This window comes from Vicugna pacos, chromosome X (assembly GCF_048564905.1).
Source record: "Vicugna pacos chromosome X, VicPac4, whole genome shotgun sequence".
Lineage (NCBI taxonomy): Eukaryota > Metazoa > Chordata > Mammalia > Artiodactyla > Camelidae > Vicugna > Vicugna pacos.
This window is the reverse complement of record NC_133023.1, coordinates 29,407,916-29,430,731: the sequence shown is the minus strand read 5'-3', so window position 1 is coordinate 29,430,731 and position 22,816 is coordinate 29,407,916. Positions and strand designations below refer to the sequence as shown.

Below are 22,816 nucleotides of genomic sequence, written 5' to 3'. Positions count from 1 at the left end.
GGGTTATCGAAGGGTTGTTGGCTCCTTGAAGAGGCAGCGGTAATGGAGAAACCCAGAAAAGATGGAGAGGAGTTCCCCAAGCCCTGGAGAGGGTAAGACGGAGGTTCAAGGCAGAGGCTTTTGTGAAAATTAGGAAAAGAGTACACTCTCTAGATAAAAAAAAAAAAAAAAGTCGATACCCTTCTGGATGGATGTTCCCAGGGCTCTTACCCTAGCTAACAGAGCAGCCTGTGGAGGCAAGGAGAAAGGTGCCCTTTCAAAATGGACATAGCCTCAGCCAAGGCACAGGGCTCTTGTTACCCCAGAGCCTGCTGGACCTTGGCTCCCACTTGCCCCTTCCTCCAGGGCCTTAGTTCAGCCACCAAACTACACAACTGAACGCAGCAGCCCTAGTTGGAACCTGCCTTATCTAATATCTCCTTCGGGCAGGAAAGGGGTGAGGCACAAAAGGGACGAGGTCCTGCCTTATGGGTTTACAAAAAAAAAAAAATTGAGAAAGCGAAGAAAAAGAAACCAGATCCGTCCTGCAGGCAGCCTAGAAACCCTATCCTGAAGCCAGGCCACAGGGTGGAGGCTCCACCCTGATCCTGGTTGTCCTAGGGGTGGTTGCGAACAATCCAGGAAATGGGGAAATCTGGTTGCAAAACTACAACAGCTGGATTCACGAGGCTCTGGGTGAGACAGGGAGCTTTCTGTGCCTTGTACTCGCCCATCAGCCGACCCTGGAAAGAGTACCTCAAGCCCCATCCCAAACCGCAGTGCAGCCAGCATGCACCAGGGCCAGCCCTCGAGTCATTCCTTTACAAAAGAGAAACCAAAAAGCAGCAGCCTGAACGTTGGCGCCTCCAGAACCACACACCTAAATTCAAATCGCCGCTCTGCCCGTAACCGTGGTGAACCTGGGCAAGTTTCTGAGCGTCGTTTCTTCTTGGCTAAGATGGGCATAACAACACCGAACTAGGGGCGCGGTCGTGAGTGTCAAAGCCGCGAACTTGGCCGTAATAGCCTGCTGCGGTGGGCCACTCTGGACGCCCTCGGTTGTCCCTTCTCTTTCTGTGCGACTCACGTAGCGTTCTGCACAGATGGCATGGTGCTAGGGGCCCGGGATCTGGGAGGTGGTTGGGCCACCAGTGTGTATATTCGGGGTGAAAGGGCGCGCAATTGGGGACCAGAAAGTTACTTTAGGATAATCCAGTTTGCCAGGGCACGCCCCTGGCGCGCTCAGGCCCCGAGGGGTCAGCCCCGCTTCCAGAAGAGACGCTGGCACAAAAGGAGGGAGGTGGGTCGGGGCCCCAGCCGCGCCAGCGCTCCGGGGAGGCGGAGGAAGGAGGGCCGGCCCCAGGCGGGAGGGAGAGAGACAGACACGAGAGGAGGAGTTTTCCAGCTCGGCCTCCGCCGGTCCGCGGCGCAGCCCCTGGGTCTGGTCGGTCTCCTCCCACCCACGAGAAGCGCGCCGCGCAGCCGAGCCGAGCCGTGCGCAGCGCCGGCGCGCCATGGGGAGCCCCGCACTCCGGCCCGCGCTGCTGCTGCTGCTGCCGCCGCTGCTGCTGCTGCTGCTGCGAGTACCCCCGAGCCGCGGCTTCCCAGGTAGGGCCGGGGGCGGGGCGGCCTCCCCTGCCGGGCGCTGGGGACCCTCGGCTCGGGCCGGAGGGCGGTGCGGGGGGCGCCCTTTGTCTGCGCGGAGCTGGTCTTTCGCCGCCCCGGGGACGGGGGGGACGCGGAACGGGGCTCGCGTCCGGGCACTGGGAGGGGAGAGCGACTGTCAGTCCATGGCCGGCGCCGTGAGCCAGAGGACCCTCTGCGCCTGGGGTTCCAGGGGGTCAGTCAAACCCACGTTGGCGCTGGAGGCGACGAAGAGAAGTTTGGCCGCGGGCTACTTTCTCACCCCCCGGAGTTTTGCCTCTCACACGGTTGCTGGCTCACGGCCGGGGCCCAGGGGCTGGCAGCTGGTCCTGGAAGGAGCCCCTACTTCCTCCGACTGAGGTCCCAGGCCACCCCCAGAAGCTGCAGGGCACAAGCCACGGTACAGGACGCTTGTGGACGGCACGGGCGGGCCTCTCCCGCATTCCCCAACCCCCCCTGCTGGGGATTCCGAGAAAGTCTGCACCTCTGGGAGAGAGGTGCCTGCGGAGAGTGGTGACATGTGGCAAGCGCTGGGTTTGCCCCAGCGCAAGAGGACTACACTTGCGGGCTCTGCTAGACAGGGGGTGTGGCTTCTTGTTGCTGGAGGGAGTGGCCTATAGCATCCAAGGGGACCTTGGTGTTTATTAGGGCTCTCCTGGTGTTGACAGAACCTTCTTTGGAGATGCCTTTTAAAAAGCTCCAGCTAACTCCCTCATCCCTTAAGTTAGCAAAGAACTTCAGAGGCTCAAGGCAACATGGCTGCACCCCTGTCTCCCCAGAAAGAAGAAATCCATGGCACATTTTAATTCAGTGTTAATGGGAAAGTGGGTGGCATGGACTATAGGGCGGGCACATATCTGGCTCTACTTTCGACACTCTGGGCAATTTAAATCCGGGATCTGAGAAACGAACCTACCGAGTTTTGGGTGAAGGGTGGCGAGAGAGGGTGTGTGTCCTAGATAGCCTGCTTGGGAGATGTAGGGGTGGCTGCTGGAAATTCTCTGCACGTCGCACAGATGAATGAATGAATCAAACAAACAGGTAAACTGATAAACGGGAACATTTATGTTTTGAGCTTGACTCTTGTAAATTTTAAGCTGTTTGGTAGGAACTGATTCAGGGCAAAGTGGAAAGGAGACTTATTCTCTGTGCCAGGCAAATGCCATTCCCCTGTTCTCCAGGCGTGTTCATGCCCCACCCCAGCAGGAGTCAGGTTAAGATGAACCCGGAAGGAAGGGGAAGTCAGTTCTGGACCAGGAGCAGAGGGAGAAGTTAAGAAGCTAGAGGCAGCCTTTCATTCTGAACTGGGAGGCAAGGCGTCTCTAAGCTGCCTGTACATCTGGTGTAGCCTTTCTCAGCCAAGGGGCCTCTTCCCTTTTTTCATCTGACCTCCCTCCCCTCCCTCACCCTGCCCTCTGCTCTCCTTCCCTCAGCTTCTACGCTTATACAGCGGAGCTTGATGCCAGGGCCCAGGCACCCACAGAATCATGGGTTTCCACTTTGGGCGCTCCCTAGTCTGCGTCTTTTGGGAACTGGCCCTGGCTGGCTTGGCTTCCTCCACCAGCCAGCAGGCTGCCCCCAACTTGGCACATCCCAATGGGGTCTTTCAGGAAATGTGCTCTCCTGGGGCTGTTGATTCCAAAGAAAGGGATTTCAGTCCAAGCCAGAGGTTTTGGAAGGCTGGGGAGGGGAGACTGTCTAGGCCTGTGGGTCCCGAGGCAGATCATGTCAGCTGAGTTCACCCGATGTGCTTGGTGACAGATTTTGAAGATCATTTGAGACTCCATCTCTTAACGAGGGGACATCATGTCCCTAGTAAGAGAGCAGTTGTAAGAGGCCTGGAATCGGGAACCTCTGAAAGAGGGAGATGGATATCAAGGGCCCCATCAGCCCCCTAGTTGTATAACCATCTGAGATTTAATAGAGAATCTGCCCGAGACAGAGTAAATCATTCCCATTCTCACTCCTGGAAGGTCTCTGGAGTCCTTCCATCTTTGAATTTGATGCAGCTTTTCTGGCTTTCTGATTTATTCCTTGCAGCCTAGCAAAGACTCAGTGTCTATAAAACCCCACATGAAATGTATGGAAAGTTCATAGCAAAGTTGTCTGTGTTGGATTGTGTTTGCATGCCTACAAGATAGGATTTCTTACTCTGTTTCTGTTCTTTCTGAGATGTAATTGACACATATTAGTTTCAGGTGTACAACGTAATGATTCGATATTTGTTTGCATCACACAGTGATGACTGCAGTAAGTCTAGTTACAATCCCTGTATATAGTTACAAAAATCTTTTTTTCTTGTGATGAGGACTTTTAAGATCTACTCTTAAACAGTATTATTAACGATAGTCATCATGCTGTACATTACATCCCGTGACTTATTTTAAAGCTGGAACTTTATACATTTTGACCTCCTTCACCCGTTTTGACCACTCCCCACTGCCTCTCCCCTCTGGCAACCACCAGTCTACTCTCTGTATGTATGAGCTTAGCTTTTATTTGTTTCATTTTTTACATTCCACATATGAGTGAGATCACATGGTATTTGTCTTTCTGTGACTTATTTCACTTAGCATAATGCCTTCAAGGTCCATCCATGTTGTCACACATGGCAACATTCCATTCTTTTTTATGGCTGGATAATGTTCCATTGTATGTATATACCACATCTTCATCCATTCATCTATTAATGGACGTTTAGATTGTTTCCATATCTGGGCTATTGTGAATAATGCTGCAGTAAACGTGGGGATGCAGATACCTCTATGAGATCCTGTTTCCGTTTCTTTTGGATAAACACCCAGAAGAGGGATTGCTGGATCATATGGTTGTTATATTTTTAATTTTTTGAGGCACCTCCGTACTGTTTTGCACAGTGGCTGCACCGATTTGCATTCCCACCAACAGTGCACGAGGGTTCCCTTTTCTCCATATCACCGACAACACTTGTTTCTTGTCTTTTGGATAATCACCATTCTGACAGGTGGAGGCGATACCTCATTTGGTTTTGCTTTGCATTTCCACTTTATTCTGTTCTTAAATGAACTCTTGAAACCTCATTTACATCTGAGATTTTGGAGGTTCACTCCACCTCCTTCCGCAAGCAAGGCTGAAGACGGAGAGTGAGCTCTGTAAATCTGACGCCTGGAGAAACTTGGTGGAGCTGTGTGCTCTCGCCAGTCAGGAAAACCCAGTGAGGTTTGCTAAAAGCCTAACCAGACCACACCAGCCAAAGCAGCCTTTTAAAATGCCACATGTGGAGATAAGTATTAGGAGCGGAACACCTGGCTCAGGATATACAATTAAAGTCACATCAGGAGCAGGTGAGGCTAGACACTTCTATTTGGGTTTAAAACACGTAATCAGCTGACAAAATTCCTCTGCATTTGAAAGGAGACTGCCGGGGAGAGCAGGATATTTTCACGTGGCGTTTTCTTTACTGATAACACCTTCCGTACAGTATACTGCTGTTACTGCTTCTCATTTCCCAGATTTGTGAGCTGAAAGAGACACCAGAAACCATCTCTAAAGCACTGTCTTCAAACTTTCCCACCTCATCCATCCTCACATCGTGATTGAAATCTTGCCCTTCTCTTTTCGATGATTTCTATAACATTCTCACTTTTAGTCTCTCTTATAATGACTCGTTCTACTTTCTCTGGCGAGATACTGGTCTTTTAAGTACAATTCTACTTTAGTACTAGGGCTTTGTGTGTGTGTGTGTGTGTGTGTGTGTTTTTTAAATGGAGGTACTGGGGAATTGAACCCAGGACCTCATGCATGCTAAGCACACGCTCTACCACTGAGCCATACCCTCCCCCGCTTTAGTACTGTTATGATTGCATTACTCTCCTACTCAGAAATGTAGAACAACCGCTCCCTGCCCTCTCAAGTGAACTAGAAAGTTTGCTGTTTTCAGGGGACTGTACAATTTGCTTGCGGCCTGATTTTCCAGTCCTTTCCTGGCTTCCTAAAATCTGGCCAAAGTAGACCCCCTGTTTCTATAGACCTGGAGTCACATTTGGCCTCTTCTGGGTGATTACTGCTTCTTGTACCTGGAATGCTTGCCCCCAGCCACCTGTCTGTCCAAATTCTGCTCACCGTCCAGCAACACCCCCACTTTGATGAAACTGCTCCTTTATCCTTTGAATGGGAAGCTTGTGCCTTCCTTTAAACACCCACAGTGTTTCATCTCTCTCATGCTATTTATCAGGCACGCCATACATTACAATAAGTAATGCTTCCTTTGCCCTTCTCTCAGATTCTGAGCTGGTGAAGGCAGGGCATGGCTCTGTCTCAGCCCCCTTTGTCTTTCCCATGATGCCTCGCCAAGGCCCTGGAGCCAAGTAGATATTTGTGCTTATTGAGTTAACAGTTCCCTGTAATTCAGCTGATGGACCACTGGCCGAAGGGAGCTGAGAGAAACGTGTGTGCAGGTCAACAGGGCTTGTGCCACCGTGAATCCGCATACATGGGGTGATGCCTTGCTGGCTGTCGAGTTTGATTTTAAATCCACAAACGCCCTCCCTTTAAGGAATAACCTTCTCTGTTGAGGGCTGTAAGACGAGAGACGGACTGCAGCCATGAGCTGGAGTTTGCATTTACTATTTTTGTTGGCTGCTTTGCTGCAGCCCCTTCCAAAGCGGTTGAATGGTTTCCTTAATAAACGCAAACGTGTGTGCTACATCAATTCCCCTTTCAGAGAATGCAGCTCAGATGGGTCATTGAAAGTGAAGATTGAGTTGCAACAGAACAAGATTGACTCTTGCCTGGTTGTAACTTAGTATGAAATGGTAGCTGCCAAATGATGATCAACACACAGGTGAAATTCGTTTCCAAAATTGCATTGTGACTAATCACCTCACCTGAGTTCCAGTTCGTAAGGAATTTCTCAAGCCAGCCCCTCAGTTCTTGATTGGGTCATTTCTTGACTGTAGGCTTTTATAGGCCGTTGTTTTATGGGTAATTGTTTATGGGGTCTTTTAAGATTGAGTTTTTCTCTTGGATACTTGAATTTAGCTCTGAAATGGAATCAGTTTTTGCCTTGTCTCATGGAACCTGGGCTCTACCCAGAGATTGTCTTTTTCATGGACACAGGAGGATGGAGTGCTGAGGATACCAGGATGAAAAAGGTAGGGAATTCCTTCTGTCAGTAGCTTTCTGTCTCATGAGGAAATAGACACCAGGTTATCTAAGGTGGTAAATGTTATATAACACAGATGGGTTGACAGGCCCTGGGACCACAGAAAGGAAGAGTCCCTTGCAGGGACATGGCCTGGAGGTCGAAGAATGATGTTGATAGATACTGGTGCCAGTGTTAGTGACACTCCAGGCCCAAGGAAGGTTAACTTAGGGGGGTCCCTGGGCTTCCTTCTCTAAGAATATTTTGAAACTGGAAACCAAAATCTGGGTAGGTGTTCTTTTTCTGGGGGAGAAAGCCCGATCCTAATTCAAAACCACTACTCACTGGGTCATCTTCGTGAGTTATCTGAGAAAATGTGCACAGAATGCACGGGCACAAAAGTCCACACAGAAAGTCAGATGAGATTGCCAGAGTAGGGAGACTTTGAACCAATGACCACGTGGCCTCCTGCATTACAACCAGTGGTACAATTTCCCATTCTCATTTAAGAAGCGACCCCAAACAGAGCAGTCATAATCATAGGTTGTAATTACCTTCAGGTCTGGGCTGACTACTTGTTGGAGCCCTCACTTAGCACAGTGTCTGGGACTTGGGGCACGAGCTTTCGTCAATATTTGTGGGTTGATTGAATGAAGTAACTGTGACAGGAAATCAACAATTCGATTTCAAATAGCCCTGCAGGATTTAACCAGAATTTCCAAGATGCTGATCCCCAAAGAAAAAGAAATGCGTGAGAGCAAAATATCAGAGGAAATTTGCAGGACTCTGAACAAAAGATTCGTTTGGACAGGCAACAATCAGGGCATAGTTCATCACTGAAGCTTTTAAATTTCATATCACCTTAGGATGCTATTCTAGGAGACTTAGAAACTGGAGGGAATTGGAGTGAGGGGCAGGATTTTCAGATAAAGATTTGAGGATAAAGCTTGTGCGTGAGAAAAGTCAGCAGGAGGTTTGCTAAACTCCCAAGTTGTCCAGATGATAATTGCTTGCACCTGGGTCTTACGGGTGCCCGGCGCACTCTGGCCTCAGAAATCTCTGGAACACTGCTTCCCGAGCCGAGTGATTCACTCACCCGTAATCCTTAGCTCATACTGGATGCCTCTTTATGCATTGTTCTCCAGGGAGAAGATAAATGTGCTTGGACACAGTGGCTTGGATTATCTGAAAGGTTTGGGGTTGTAAATTGAGTATATTGGTTTTAAAACTTTTTTTATGAGTAATAGTCAGACAGATCCAAACATAGAATTTGGGGGCGGACTTTTTGCCTTAGCCTTGAGAGATGGTTGCACGTTTCTTTGGCCCTGCTCCTACAGTGACCCATGTGTCCCAGTGTGATGGGTCCCATGTTGTTTTCCCCTGTTGTCACTGGCTCTTTGCAGTGTCTGTCCACTTGTGCCTGACGAGCATCCATCTCTTCAGTGCCCATCACATCCAGGACCCTCTGCTGGATGACTCAGGCTGCCGCTTACTGTGTGGGTGGCTGAGGTGAATGACCCTATAACTGGCAAGTATGTAACTGATTCAAGGATGTTCAAAAACACTGGTTAAATTAGGGCCACAGGGCGAGGATTGAGCCAAGGTTTAGCAGGTCCATTGAGTAGTGGCGAGGAAGTGGTGGCGTGGCCACATCCCCGACCTTCTGAGACTCTGCCCCCAGTGTGGCCGTTCGGTATAGGAACTCTGACAGACTTGTTGCCACTGACTCAGCATTTGTCAGACAAAGGCTTCAATCCCTTCATGTATCCAATGTTAAAATCCTGTTGCCACTTAGATTTTTAACTCAGCTTTCCAAAAAGTAGGATCATACTGTTTCACCCTTAGCTACTCATGGACCAACGTCCCCAGCCACATGGACAGACACTAGGGTCTCATTCATTTTGTGTCCTCATGGCCAAGCAGGGAGCCCGGCCCCCGGGGGGGCTTTTGGGGGGGTCTGTGGGATGAAATCTCCAGGGGAGCACGCCTCCAGATGGGGCTGCACTGCTGACTGGATGTCTCAGGCTCCATCTGGATTTGCACAGGGGTCTCTTGTCCACATCCAGGCTCCCTGGCCTGGGCCTCCTAATTCATGTGGAATCTCAGATTGAGAGGGCACCCAAGATGGAACTCCCCACGTCTTAGTGAGGAGCCTCTGAGGTTCAGCGAGTTGGAGAGATTTGTCTGGGGTCACACAGGGAGTGAGAAGCAGAGCAAGGTTTAGAACTCCGTCTGGTGACTCCAGGATTCCCTTTTCCTCTATTAAAGGCAGGTACTAAATTCAGCTTTTGCGTGGCCGCTACAAGTTAGGCACCGGGCCGGGCCCTGGGGACTGGCAGGTACCACGGGCGCTCCCTGAGCCCCGGCCTCGTGGATTTCTGCCCGGTCGTTCTTGTCAGTGTCGGCTGCAGCCTCAGAGTCTCACACCTGGGGCTGCTTGCGTGTTCCTCACCGGTTCTGAGAAGTCGTTGCCTCAAGGCCAGTCTTTACCCCTTCTTGTCGAGGTCCCAAGGGCTCCCTCTCTATGCCACTTGTTTTGAGCTCCGTAATGGATATGTCATAATATTTTTAACAGCTTTATTGTGATTTAATCCACATACCATACTGCTTATCCATTTAAACCAGTTCAGTGATTTTTTAATGTCTTCTAGAGTTGTGTGTCCACCACAATTTAGAACATTTTCATTACCCACACCCCTTAGCCATTACTCCCCACCTCCTCTCCATGGCCCTAGGCAACCGCTGAAATATTTTCTGTCCATATAGATTTTTCTATTTTTAACATCCCACATAAATGGAATCACACACTATTTGTCTTTTTGTGTCTGACTTCTTTCGCTTAGCATAATGCTTTCACGATTCATCCATGTTGTAGCAGGTGTCAGAACTTGACTCCTTTTTATGGCCGAACCATATTCCATTGTATGCATAGACCACATTTTATCCATTTCATCAATTGATGGACATTTGAGCGGTTTCCACTTTTTGGTTATTATGAGTAATTCTGCAATGAATATTCATATACAAGTTTCTGTGTGCACATATGTTTTCATTTTTCTTGGGTAGATACCTGGGAGTGGGCTGGCTGGGTCATATGGTAACTATGTTTAACCATTAGAAGGTCTGCCAGACTGTTTTCCAAAGTGACTGTACCCTTTTACATTCCCACCAGTAGTGTGCAATGGTTCCGATTTCTCTCCATCTTCATCAGCTCTTAATATTATCTATTTTTTTGGTGAAGTGATGTTATTATACCTCAGTTCCTTAGTAGCTTTCACGCAAGGGTTGCGTGAAAAAGCAGTGTCTGCGCTGCCAACTGTGGCAACAGACTGGCACGAGTCACCTAAGGATGGCTGCCACCCACTCACTCACTCACTGCTGGCTGTAGGGCACCGCTAGTGCATAAGGTGCTCTGGACAGATTAGAAGAAGGTGCTCTGCAGGGAACTAAATATCTTGTAATAAGCCATAATGGAAAAGGATGTGAAAAAGAATATGTATAACTGAATCACTTTGCTGTGAACCAGAAACTAACACAATAGTATAAATCAACTATACTTCAATAAAAAAAAAGAAAGAAAGAAAAAAAGGTGCTCTGTCTAGGCATGTGTAATGCTATGGGCACAATGCTCGGTCTGGGACAGATGTGCTAATTAGGAAAAGGACAGAGGCAGGACTTGAGACTTAAAGAGTGGAGGGCAGTGCAGTTTGAGACCTGCTTGCTCATTGGGTGGGTGTGACAGTGGGGGCTGTGGTGTAGACAGCTCCCTGAACAACCAGATACATGCATGGCAATCTTGGATGTCAGGAGCTCAGCCCCCGATGGGACAGAGCTGTGGGCCCCATATTCTTCGACAGCTTGCAACTATCAAAAAGGAAAACAGAACAAAATGCTGTGCTTGCATGTTGGTGATGTCCTCACCTGCTTGAATCCTTGCATCACCTGAGAGCAGAGTAAGCAAGTCAGAAGGTCAGGCCCCACTCCAGACCTATCAAATCAGCATGTACATTTTAATGAGATCCCTCCAATGATTGTTCTTTCTTTTTTTTTAAATGGTGGTACTGGGGATTGAGCCTAGGACCTCGTGCATGCTAAGCATGCGCTCTACCACTGAGCTATACTCTCCCCCTGAAGGTCCTTATAGACAGTGAAATTGAGAAGGATGGGTCAGCTGGATGAGTTCAGCCCTCTGCCAAGACAGGGCAGCTGGCCTGTTTATAACGGCCCCTCCTCGCTCCCTTCTCCTCTTGGCTTTGTCTTTATCATCGCATCCTCTAGACTTCCTTTCCTAAGTCCCCGACATTCCTGAGATAAGCATGTTCAGCCTTTCGTTTTCTGATCCCTCTTCTAACTCAAAAACAAACCCTACCCTTCGGGGGGCCCTTGACTTCATCTCCTTTGAAGTCCTCCTGCCTGGAGTGCAGCTCCTGCCTAGCCTGACCTCCAGCAGCGACAGCGCAGCCCGGCTTGGTCCATGGCTAATGGGGTCCTTGCTGGCTTTGCCCTGCAGCTCAGCTTAGCTTAGACATAACTTCGGCTCTTTAAGAAAGGCCACATGAGTGTGATTAGGGCCGCTCCTGCCTCTCTAGCAAGACCTGGTCCTGGGGTTGAGAATTTCTGCAACTGACCAACCCTTAAAGACACAGGGGCTACACATCTTTGCACAGAAACCGATGCAGCTGGGGTTAGGGAGGAAGCAGCACCTTGGAGGATGGGTGACATTGACACCAGTGGGGAAGTCAGGAAGGTACACTCTCCCCCTCATGTAAACCCCGCAAAGTCCTCGAACTGGGCAAGTCAGGAAGACTGAACTTTTAGCACTAAAAGGGGGCCTCCCACTGTTTCACGGGTTTGAATGGGTAAGTGGTTCCCAGCCCAGCGATGGTATTTGGACAGGCTGAATTAGGATGATGGAGGAGTCTGATGAAAGGAGGTTTCCCTGACCCCCTACCTCTATGTGTTCTGCTTTGGCAGATCTGGGATGCGGACCGGTCATCTAGGTCAGGAGTCTGCAAACTAAGTCTGGGCAGGCCGAATAGGACCGCACCACTTGGTTTTGAATGACCAGTGAACTAAGAATGGTGTTTAAATTTTAAAGTGGCTGGAAAAAATCAAAAGGAGAATAATATTTCATAACACGTGACAATTATATGAAATTCAAATATTGATGTCATTGGAACGCAGCCATCTCATTCGTTTGGATGTTTTCTGTGGCTACTTGGTGATCAGTGGAAAAGTTGGGCGGCCGTGACAGAGACCACATGGCCTGCAAAGCTGAAAGTACTTACTCTCTGGCCCTTTACAGAAAAAGTTGGCCAACCCCTTAACCAGGGCCTTGCTGCTTAGAGTCAGCCTTCCCTGGGAGCTTTACGGAATATAGAAATCAGACCTTTGAAGTCAAAACCTACCTTTAATAAGATCCCTAGGTGTTTGGGGCTGCTTCTCCATCACCATGAAGCTCAGCTCAGGACTCATCTTGGCCTTAGTCAGGGAGTCTTTTAAGATGTCCAGGCCAGCATGCTGTGACTAGCGCTGTACACCATACTGGTCTTCACCTGACAGATAAAAGATAACTGGCTGTCTCATTCCCCATGTTTGAGGCTTGGTAACCACCTGATATCTTAGCCCATCTAGAAACCAGGACCCTATCTCATTTTCACCAATTCTTGGCCAAGGCCTGGTGTCCTAATCCAAAGCTGGAGGCAGACTGGCCTTGGCTACCTGCCGACAGACTTTCTGGATGCTGCCTGGATTTCTGGACCACAGGCTCAGGGCCCTCCCGATCTGCCTCCCTGCCAGCATCCTGCTATAAGGTATGGCCCGCCACCCTCCACTGCCTCTTACCCTAGATCGCTGCTGAGGGCTTGACTAGGACATCTGTCTTCTGCTGGTGGCTGTTCCTTCAGGAGCCTGTGATCTTTCTGCTGGTCAGGACCATCCCTACTGGAACATTTTCCAAAAGTGGCTTTCTTAAAGTGCTACTTCTCAAAGAGATTCCTAGATGTCCTAGGGCAGCAGAAGGCATGGTAAATAAGTGGAGAAGTGTTGTGTTCCATAGGTTTCTTCACTGCAGGCCAGCTCAGGGGCGTTGATCCTCTACTGTCATTGTTACTCTCTGGGAGAGAACAAATAGTGAGGACCGCAGAATCTCAGATTGTGGTCCCCAGACCAGCAGCAGCAGCAGCACCAGCACACTTATCAGATACATCCATTCTCAGGCCCCACCCCAGAGGTGCTGAATCAGAAGCTGGGCGTAGGGGGAGGTGGGCCCAGCAACCGTTTGAACAAACCCTCCAGGTGCTTCTGATGCCTGCCCAGGTGTGAGAACCATTGGTGTGGACCTTTCTAAGTTGTTTTCTCACAGCATCTCAATAGATAAGTATTTCACATTTGTTATCTTTAAAGGGAACTGTGCTTTTGGTTTCAGGACAGACATTTGGGAAAATGACATTGAATTGCCTGCAGCATTTCCTGGTGGCAGTGACCACCGCAGACCTAAGGGAAAAAAAGAAAAAACCTTTGGGGAGCGCCGTCTGTCCCACATCTGGTCTGCTAGGCAGTGCTATGCATATTTGATTAAAAGAAGCTTCCTCCAGTTGAAAGCCACCAACGTTTGGCTGTTGCAAACGTGTTCTTTGAAACGTTTTTGTGGATTAAAATGTGAAGAAAGCTGGGGACAGCTATTGGGATGTATTCTCTCTTCCTCTGAACCTTTCCTCCTTTCAGAATACACTTTCATCAGAAAAACTTCCTCATGCAAATCCCAAGTCCATCTTTCCAGGCCAGTCAGGTCCAAATGGCTTTTGCGAGTGCCCATGCACACAGCGAGTGGCCCTCCTCCTGTCCGTGGGAAAGCCTCAGGAAGCTTCTGGATCTGAGGAGATGGTTTGTCCCCGGGCAGTGCCTCTCAGCCCTGGCAGCTGTACGTTCCTTCTCAGAGCTCAGTTCACTCCCTCTTGTTCCAGAACTTTCTCCTTTGCTATCAGGGCCAGTGGTATCACAGCCTTGGGCCTGCAGTTGAACAGTTTTCATTCTTTGCCGTCAGAGAGTCTGTAACTGCTGTGTTATCACTGAGTCTGAAAATCCCAGTGAGTGATTTTCACTTGAGGGTGAGGTGAGAGGAATCGCCGCGTTCTCTTCCCAGACCTTTGATCTCTCTTTGTTTAAATGGTGGTGAGGCCTCAAGACCTCACGCGCTGATGTGGATGGGCGGGTTCTTGATTTGGTTTTGCCTTCTGAACAGAATTGTAAAGATGCAAAATCACCTCATTTGCCAGGCGACGGAGGTGATTTGATGCTAGCTCCACCCCCGAAGTGTGAATATAGAGCAGGAGAGAGCTCAGATCCAGCTCAGCATCTCCCTGAGCCAGCGCTTCGATCTGGAACCTTCTGCCGCAGCCTCCCTTCTTTCTTGGATTTTGACTGTGTCTTAGTTGACCTCCGTGGAGGAGGAGGACAGTTGAGCCTTTGGAAGACCATATGCTGTTGCTTTTGTTCCGCTGTCTGGTTTTACTTTACAGGCCAGGCCTTTCTGGGGTCTGCCTGTGGCGAATGCCAACAGCCAGGCTCCAGGCCCCCGGGAATGCCCGTTGGGGGGAACCGGGGTTGGCATTAGTTACATGCCCGTCTTTTTATTCCTGTTTCTCCTCTCTTCCAGCTTTAGGCAGTGGGCCTAAAATTAAACAATGGAAGGAGACTAAACTGAAAAAAAAATATTATTTTCCCTTGGATGAGAGTAACGCTTTCATGTATAAAGTTAGCCTTTCATTTGCTTTTCGTTAGCTGTGTAAAATATGGCCACAATTAAAATTTCACAAGCCACGTGCTGTCTTAATTGTCTCTGCTAATTAAAGGCAGAGTGCCGGGGGACCGCAGGGACTGTCAGCTTTGCCAAAAGTGATCCCTTCGGGGTCTGGTGCAGAAGAGTTGGAATAGAAGAAGGACCGTTCTGTCAGGTGAAGCAGCTGCGGCGGCAAGGCCGCCCCTGAGAGCTCATGCCTGGCTGGGGCCACGCTGTAGTCAGCGCCCCACCTGACCGCTAGTCTTTTTTTCCCCCGGGTGAAATAAAGCCTCAGTGGGGCAAGAAATAACAAAGCCGATGTTGGGGTGCAAGAGAGGGAGGAAGGGGCCCCAGCAGGATGGAGCCGCGGTTGCCCAGCAAACAGCACAGTGATTGCTTTCCCTCCCTTCTCCGTCTCTCTTTCCCCATCAGTCTCGTGCTTCCTGGGGCTCCTTCCGGATGAACTACTTGCACCGCATGTGAGAGTCTGCTTCGGGGGCATTCACACAAACAGCGGCTAAGCAGGAACCCAGCCCAAGATTTTAGCGTTCAATTCAAAGTTCTTTCTGCTGCTGAGTTGATTCCTGCCGAACACAGCTCTCCAGGTTAGCCGGTGAACTGTAAGGCAGACCTCTATGGGGAAGCTGGGGGACTGCTTCAGGTATCTCTTGCTGTGTAAGAAACCATCCTAAAGCTTAGTGGCTGAAAACAGCAGCTCCGATTTATTCGTTCCCCATCCTATAGTTTGGGCAGGACTCCGTGGGGACGGCCCATCTCTGCTCAGCATGATGGTGGCTGGCAAATCCAAGATGGCTCCACTCCCATGTCCGGCACTTGATGTGGGATGACTGGGTGGCTGGGATGGCTGGGCCTCTCTCTGTGCTTTGCAGTCTCCTGTTCTCTATGTCTCCTCTCCCCCCACCCCACCCCCATGCTGCCTTTCTCTCCAGCAGAGTAAATGGACTTTTTAACATGCAGATGGCTACCCAGGGGATGACAGCCAAAGCTGCCAGAGCTCTTAAGGCCTTGGCACATCACTTCTGTCACACTCTAGTCATCAAAGCAAATTGCAAAGCAGGCCTAGATTCAGGGTGGTGGTGGTAGTGGAGAGGCTCCACATCTTAGCACGGGAAGATGTACAGGGCGGGAGGAATTGTCAGTGGCCACCTTTGCAAGCAATGCCCTACAGGGCTCGTTTGGAAGAGCATACTGGAAATGTGAGCTTAATTTCCCAGGATGTTTGCTGGGTGCATTCTGAGTAAATGCTGGACCCCAGGCTAGCTATCCAAATGTATTAGGCTGTTTAACTACAGAATGTGGCATGCCCAGATTCACTGCAAGTCCATAGAACTGAATAAATCTGTATAGTCCTAGGAATATCCAAGGTTCATTTCCCAGTGCTTTAGTACTAGCACCACCTCCATCCTTTTCTCCCCAGTACTTCTTTCTCGTATCTTCATCAAACGCAGACTTTATTAAAGAAAAAGGAACTCAAAATGGATTGTAGACCTAGATTAGAAACCTACAGCTATAAAACTTCTTGATGATGATATGGGAGAAAATCTTTGCGAGCTTGAGCTAGACAAGGCTTTCTTAGTTATGACATCAGAAGCACAATCTATAAAAAGTCCAAAAAATGTACTTCATTCAGATTTAAAACTTCTGTTTTTGAAAGACACAGTTAAGAGAATGAAAAGAACACAAGCCACAGACTGAAGAACATATGCGCAAAAGACATATCTGATAAAGAATTTTTATCCAGAAGATATAAAGAGCTCTCTAAACTCAATAATAAGAAAACAAGTGACCTAGATTAAAGGGTGGGCGAAATATTTTAACAGACACTTTACCAAAGAAGGTCTGTGAGAAGATGCTTGACAGCATTATCCACCTACTCGCTGGGTGAACTTGATCATTTTCCGCTGTCATCTGCCAGATGTGAACAATGCCACCTGCTCTCCTAGGGACGTGATCGTAGTGTACAGTGCAAATATGAGTTATGGTTCTAACTCCTAAAAAAACAACTTGCACAGATTTCTGTTCCTGGTAGAAAATGGCTGACGAGCCAATTTTTCTCTCGCCCTCAGTGGACTTTATGTGACAGACACCCACAAATTGCTGGCCATGACTGTTAGGTAACCACTGGCCACTAGCAATTTGAGGCAGGTCATTTACTGTAAGCTCAAGTGAACGTGGGTGTCTCCCACCATGCTTTTCCAAGCCAGCCTGGTTTTTAGGTCTCCCTAAAAAAATCTCCCACTGCCTACTTTTTCTGCCCTCAAGTGTTCTTCTGTCCTTTCATTTCAAGGAACTTGCATCACTTGTGCCCCATAACAAAGGGCTTCAGTGTTCCCTGGTGCTGTCAATACCTAAGAGATTTACTTTGACCTTGATTTTTGCCTTGAATTCATTTCTAATCTGAAATGGATTATTTTATATTATCATATATTATTTTTTCTCCAGGACCTAATGTTAAATTCAATGCTGAATGCCTAATAAGGATACTGATTACATGAGGAGCAAGTGGCAGAACAATTTTTATCTAGTTTCTAAGTTGGGATAAGGAAGCTTGAAGGAACAGCTGCAGCATCCCAAATAATTTCCCATTTCTCTGAATCCCAAAGACCTCCTTCATGCACTTAACATTTCTGAAATTCCTGAAATTAACAAAAAAAAAGTGAGAGGAATATACAGGGTGTTTTTTTTTAAACAGCTTTATTGAGATATACTTGACATATAATAAACTCCACTGAATTTCCTTTGTGCTTTTTTCAAAAATTAACTGGCAGTTTTTTTGCTGGTCTGTTTCTTTGTTCTCTGTTCTGGTTCCCTGATCTATGTGCTGTCCTTTCAACAATACCACATTATTTTGATTACCATAGCTTTGTAAATAGCCTCAAAATTGGGCAGTGGGCTTCTTCCAACTTTCTTCTTCTTTTTCAAAATTATTTTGGTTACAAATTCCATATAAACTTGAGAACAAGCATGTCTACATCTACCAAAAAAGCCTGCTGGGATTCTGATTGGAATAGTGTTAAATCTATTGATCAATTTGGGGAGAATTGACATCTTTACTGTTTTAAATCTTCTAATCCACAAACACGGTGATCTCTCCTTACATGGATCCTTTTTTACTTCTTCCATCAGCATTTTGAAGTTTTCTGTATACAGATCATGTACATATTTGTTTTTTAGATTGATAGAGTCATCTTTTGGTATCAGCAGGGGATTAGTTCCAGGACCTGCTGCTGATACCAAAATCCACAGATGTTCAAGTCCCATAGTAGGCCTTCCACATCCATGAGGTCTGTATCCATGGATTCAACCAATTGCAGATCAGAAACACATATGGAATCAGCCAATGTGGAACCTCCAGGTGTAGAGGGCTGGCTGTGTACTTACTGAAAAAAATCTGCATAAGTGGACCTGCATAGTTCAATCCTGTGTTGTCTTAGGGTCAATTGTACTTAAGTATTTCATTTTCTGGAGCTATTGGAAATGGTGTTTTTTAAAAATTTCATTTTCTAATGATTCCTTGTTAGCATGTAGAAATACAAGTGATTTTTTTGTGTTATGACTTTGTATTTTGCAACCTTGCTAACCTCAGGAGTTATTTCATAGATTCTTTAGGAATTTCTACATAAATAATCATGCCACTTGTGCATAGAGACAGGTTCACTTCTTCCTCTCCAGTCTGAGTTCCTTTCTTTTTTCTTTCTTTCTTTCTTTCTTTCTCTCTCTCTCTCTTTCTCTCTTTCTTTCTTTCTTGTCTTATTGCACTGGCTAGGACTACTAGTATAATGTTGAATAAGAGACTCCCAGTGATGGGAGTGGATGTCTTTACATTATTCCCAATCACAGGGGGAAGGCACACAATCTATCACCAGGAAGTATAATGTTAATTGTAGACTTTTTGTAGATTTCCTTCATCAGGTTGAGGAAGTTCTCTTGTCTTCCTGGTTTGCTGTGAGTTGTTGTCATGAATGGATGTTAAATTTTGCCAGATGTTTCTTCATGTGCATTTTCTTCTTTAGTCTGTTTTAATGTGGTGGATTACACTGCTTAATCTTTATTGATTGATTTTTTAAAATTATTAAGCCAGCCTTACATTTCCAAGATATATGCCACATGATGTTGGCATTTTATTTCTTTATCTATTGCTGAAGTTTGGTTATATTATACTAGGGACTTATGCATCTATGTTGATGACAGATATTGTCCTGTAGTTTTATTTTCTTGTAATTTCTTTGTCTGATTTTGGCGTCAGAGTAATGCTGGCCTCGTAAAATGAATTTGGACATATTTTCTCCACTTCTACTTTCTGGAAGAGATTCTGTAGAATTGGTGTTATTTCTTTAAATTTTTGGTAGAACTCACCAGTGAAATCATCTGGGCCTGGAGGGTTTCTTTTTAAAACATTTCTTTATTGAGTTATAGTCATTTTACAATGTTGTGTCAAATTCCAGTGTAGAGCACAATTTTTCAGTTATACATGAACATATATATATTCATTGTCACATTTTTTTTCACTGTGAGCTACCACAAGATCTTATGTATATTTTCCTGTGCTATACAGTATAATCTTGTTCATCTATTCTGCATATGCCTGTCAGTATCTACAAATTTTGAACTCCCATTCTGTCCCTTCCCACCCCCTGCCCCCTTGGCAACCAGAAGTTTGTATTCTATGTCTATGAGTCTGTTTCTGTCCTGTATTTGTGTTCTTTTTTTTTTTTTTTAGATTCCACATATGAGTGATATCATATGGTGTTTTTCTTTCTCTTTCTGGCTTCTTTCACTTAGAATGACATTCTCCAGGGACATCCATGTTACTGCAAATGGTGTTATGTTGCCATTTTTTATGGCTGAATGGTATTCCATTGTATAAATATACCACTTCTTCTTTATCCAGTCATCTGTTGATGGACATTTAGGCTGCTTCCATGTCTTGGCTATTGTAAATAGTGCTGCTGTGAATATTGGGGTGCAGGTGTCTTTTTGAAGTAGGGTTCCTTCTGGATATATGCCCAGGAGCGGGATTCCTGGGTCATTGCTAGTCTTTTGAGGAATCTCCACACTCTTTTCCACAGTGGCTGCACCAAAGTGCATTCCCACCAGCAGTGTAGGAGGGTTCCCTTTTCTCCACAGCCTCTCCAGCGTTTGTCATTTGTGGACTTTTGAATGTTAGCCATTCTGACTGGTGTGAGGTGATACCTCATTGTAGTTTTGATTTGCATTTCTCTGATAATTAGTGATACTGGGCATTTTTTCATGTGCCTATTGATCATCTGTATGTCTTCCTTGGAGAATTGCTTGTTTAGGTCTTCTGCCCATTTTTGGATTGGGTTGTTTGTTTTTTTCTTATTAAGTCGTATGAGCTGCTTATATATTCTGGAGATCAAGCCTTTGTCGGTTTCATCATTTGCCAAAATTTTCTCCCATTCTGTAGGTTGTCATTTTGTTTTACTTATGGTTTCCTTTGGTGTGCAGAAGCTTGTAAGTTTCATTAGGCCCCGTTTGCTTTTATTTCTTGCTTTTATTTCTATTGCTTGGGTAGACTGTTCTAGAACATTTTTAGATGTATGTCAGATAATGTATTGTCTATATTTTCTTCTAGGAGGTTTATTGTATCTTGTCTTATGTTTAAGTCTTTGATCCATTTTGAGTTTATTTTTGTGTATGGTGTAAGGGAGTGTTCTAGCTTCACTGCTTTACATGCTGCTGTCCAGTTTTCCCAACACCATTTGCTGAAGAGACTGTCTTTATTCCATTGTATATTCTTGCCTCCTTTGTTGAAGATTAGTTGACCAAAAGTTTGTGGGTTCATCTCTGGGCTTTCTATTCTGTTCCATTGGTCCATATGTCTGTTTCTGTACCAATACCATGCTGACCTGATGACTGTAGCTCTATAGTATTGTCTGAAGTGTGGGAGAGTTATTCCTCCAGCCTCTTTCTTTTTCTTCAGTAATGCTTTGGCAATTCCAGGTCTTTTGTGGTTCCATATAAATTTTATTATGATTTGTTCTAGTTCTGTGAAATACGTCCTGGGTAATTTGATAGAGATTGCATTAAATCTGTAGATTGCCTTGGGCAGCATGACCATTTTAATAATTTTGATTCTTCCAATCCAGGAGCAAGGGATATCTTTCCATTTTTTTTAAGTCTTCTTTGATTTCCTTCATCAGTGTTTATAAATCTCCATGTATAAGTCTTTCACCTCCTTGGTTAGATTTATTCCCAGATATTTTATTACATTGGTGCTATTTTAAAGGGGATTATTTCTTTACTTTCTTTTCCTATTGATTGATTGTTAGTGTAAAGAAAAGCAACTGATTATTGTACATTAATCTTGTAACCTGCTACCATGCTGAATTCTTCGATTAGTTCTAGCAGTTTTTGTGTGGCCCTTTTAGGGTTTTCTATATATAGTATTTATATTCTATATTATTCTATATTCTATCTTATTCAATATTCTATATTCAACATATTCTATAGAATATTCTATATTTTATATTCTATATTTTATATTTTGTATATAGAATATTCTGTATTCTATATTCTGTATTCTATATTCTGTACTCTATATTCTATTCTATATTCTGTAATCTGTATTCTATATTCTGTATTCTGTATTCTATATTCTATTCTGTATTCTGTATTCTATATTCTGTGTCAGTTTCTGGTGTACTGCACAATGTCCCTGTCATTCATATACACACATATATTCATTTTCATATTCTTTTTCATTATAGGTTATTACAAGATATTGAATGTAGTTCCCTGTGCTATATAGAAGAAACTTTTTAAAATCTATTTTGGTATATAGTGGCTAACATTTGCAAATCTCAAACTCCCAAATTTATCCCTTCCTACCCCCTTTCCTCCAGTAGCCATAAGATTGTTTACTTTGTCTGCTAGTCTGTTTCTGTTTTGTAGATGAGTTCATTAGTGTCCTCTTTTTTCTTTTTTTTTTAGATTCCACATATGAGTGATATCATATGGTATTTTTCTTTATCTTTCCGGCTTATTTCACTTAGAATGATGATCTCTAGGTTGCTGCAAATGGCATTATTTTATTATTTTTTATGGTTGAGTAGTATTCCATTGTATGTATGTATGTATATATTACAACTTCTTTTTCCAGTCATCTGTCGATGGACATTTAGGTTACTTCCGTGTCTTGCCTATTGTAAATAATGCTGCTATGAACATTGGGGTGCAGGTGTCTTCTTGAAGTAGAGTTCCTTCTGGATATATGCCCAGGAGCGGGATTCCTGGGTCATACGGTAAATCTATTCCTAGTCTTTTGAGGAATCTCCATACTGTTTTCCACAGTGGCTGCACCAAACTGCATTCCCACCAGCAGTGTAGGAGGGTTCCCCTTTCTCCACAGCCTCTCCAGCATTTGTCATTTGTGGACTTTTGAATGACGGCCATTCTGACTGGTGTGAGGTGATACCTCATTGTAGTTTTGATTTGCATTTCTCTGATAATTAGTGATATTGAGCATTTTTTCATGTGCCCATTGATCATTTGTATGTCTTCCTTGGAGAATTGCTTGTTTAGGTCTTCTGCCCACTTTTGTATTGGGTTGTTTGTTTTTTTCTTATTAAGTTGTATGAGCTGCTTATATATTCTGGAGATCAAGCCTTTGTCGGTTTCATCATTTGCCAAAATTTTCTCCCATTCCGTAGGTTGTCATTTTGTTTTACTTATGGTTTCCTTTGGTGTGCAGAAGCTTGTAAGTTTCATTAGGCCCCATTTGTTTATTCTTGCTTTTATTTCTATTGCTTGGGTAGACTGTTCTAGAACATTTTTAGATGTATGTCAGATAATGTATTGCCTATATTTTCTTCTAAGAGGTTTATTGTATCTTGTCTTATGTTTAAGTCTTTGATCCATTTTGAGTTGATTTTTGTGTATGGTGTAAGGGAGTGTTCTAGCTTCACTGCTTTACATGCTGCTGTCCAGTTTTCCCAACACCATTTGCTGAAGAGACTGTCTTTATTCCATTGTATATTCTTACCTCCATTGTCGAAGATTAGTTGACCAAAAGTTTGTGGGTTCATTTCTGGGCTTTCTATTCTGTTCCATTGGTCCATATGTCTGTTTCTGTACCAATACCATGCTGACCTGATGACTGTACTCTGTAGTATTGTCTGAAGTGTGGGAGAGTTATTCCTCCAGCCTCTTTCTTTTTCTTCAGTAATGCTTTGGCAATTCCAGGTCTTTTGTGGTTCCATATAATTTTTATTATGATTTGTTCTAGTTCTGTGAAATATGTCCTGGGT

General features: G+C 45.5%; 1 protein-coding gene across 2 annotated transcripts in view; it reads left to right on the top strand.

Annotated features, from left to right (window-relative positions):
* Positions 1–1,287: 1,287 nt before the first annotated feature.
* Positions 1,288–22,816, top strand: part of SRPX (sushi repeat containing protein X-linked) — a 94,276-nt gene continuing 72,747 nt past the window's right edge. For both annotated transcript variants that reach the window (XM_015245730.3, XM_015245729.3), the window contains exon 1: positions 1,288–1,587. In XM_015245730.3, the coding sequence (XP_015101216.2) occupies positions 1,494–1,587 (94 nt within the window). In that variant the 5' untranslated portion in view covers positions 1,288–1,493. The remainder of the gene's footprint in view (positions 1,588–22,816) is intronic.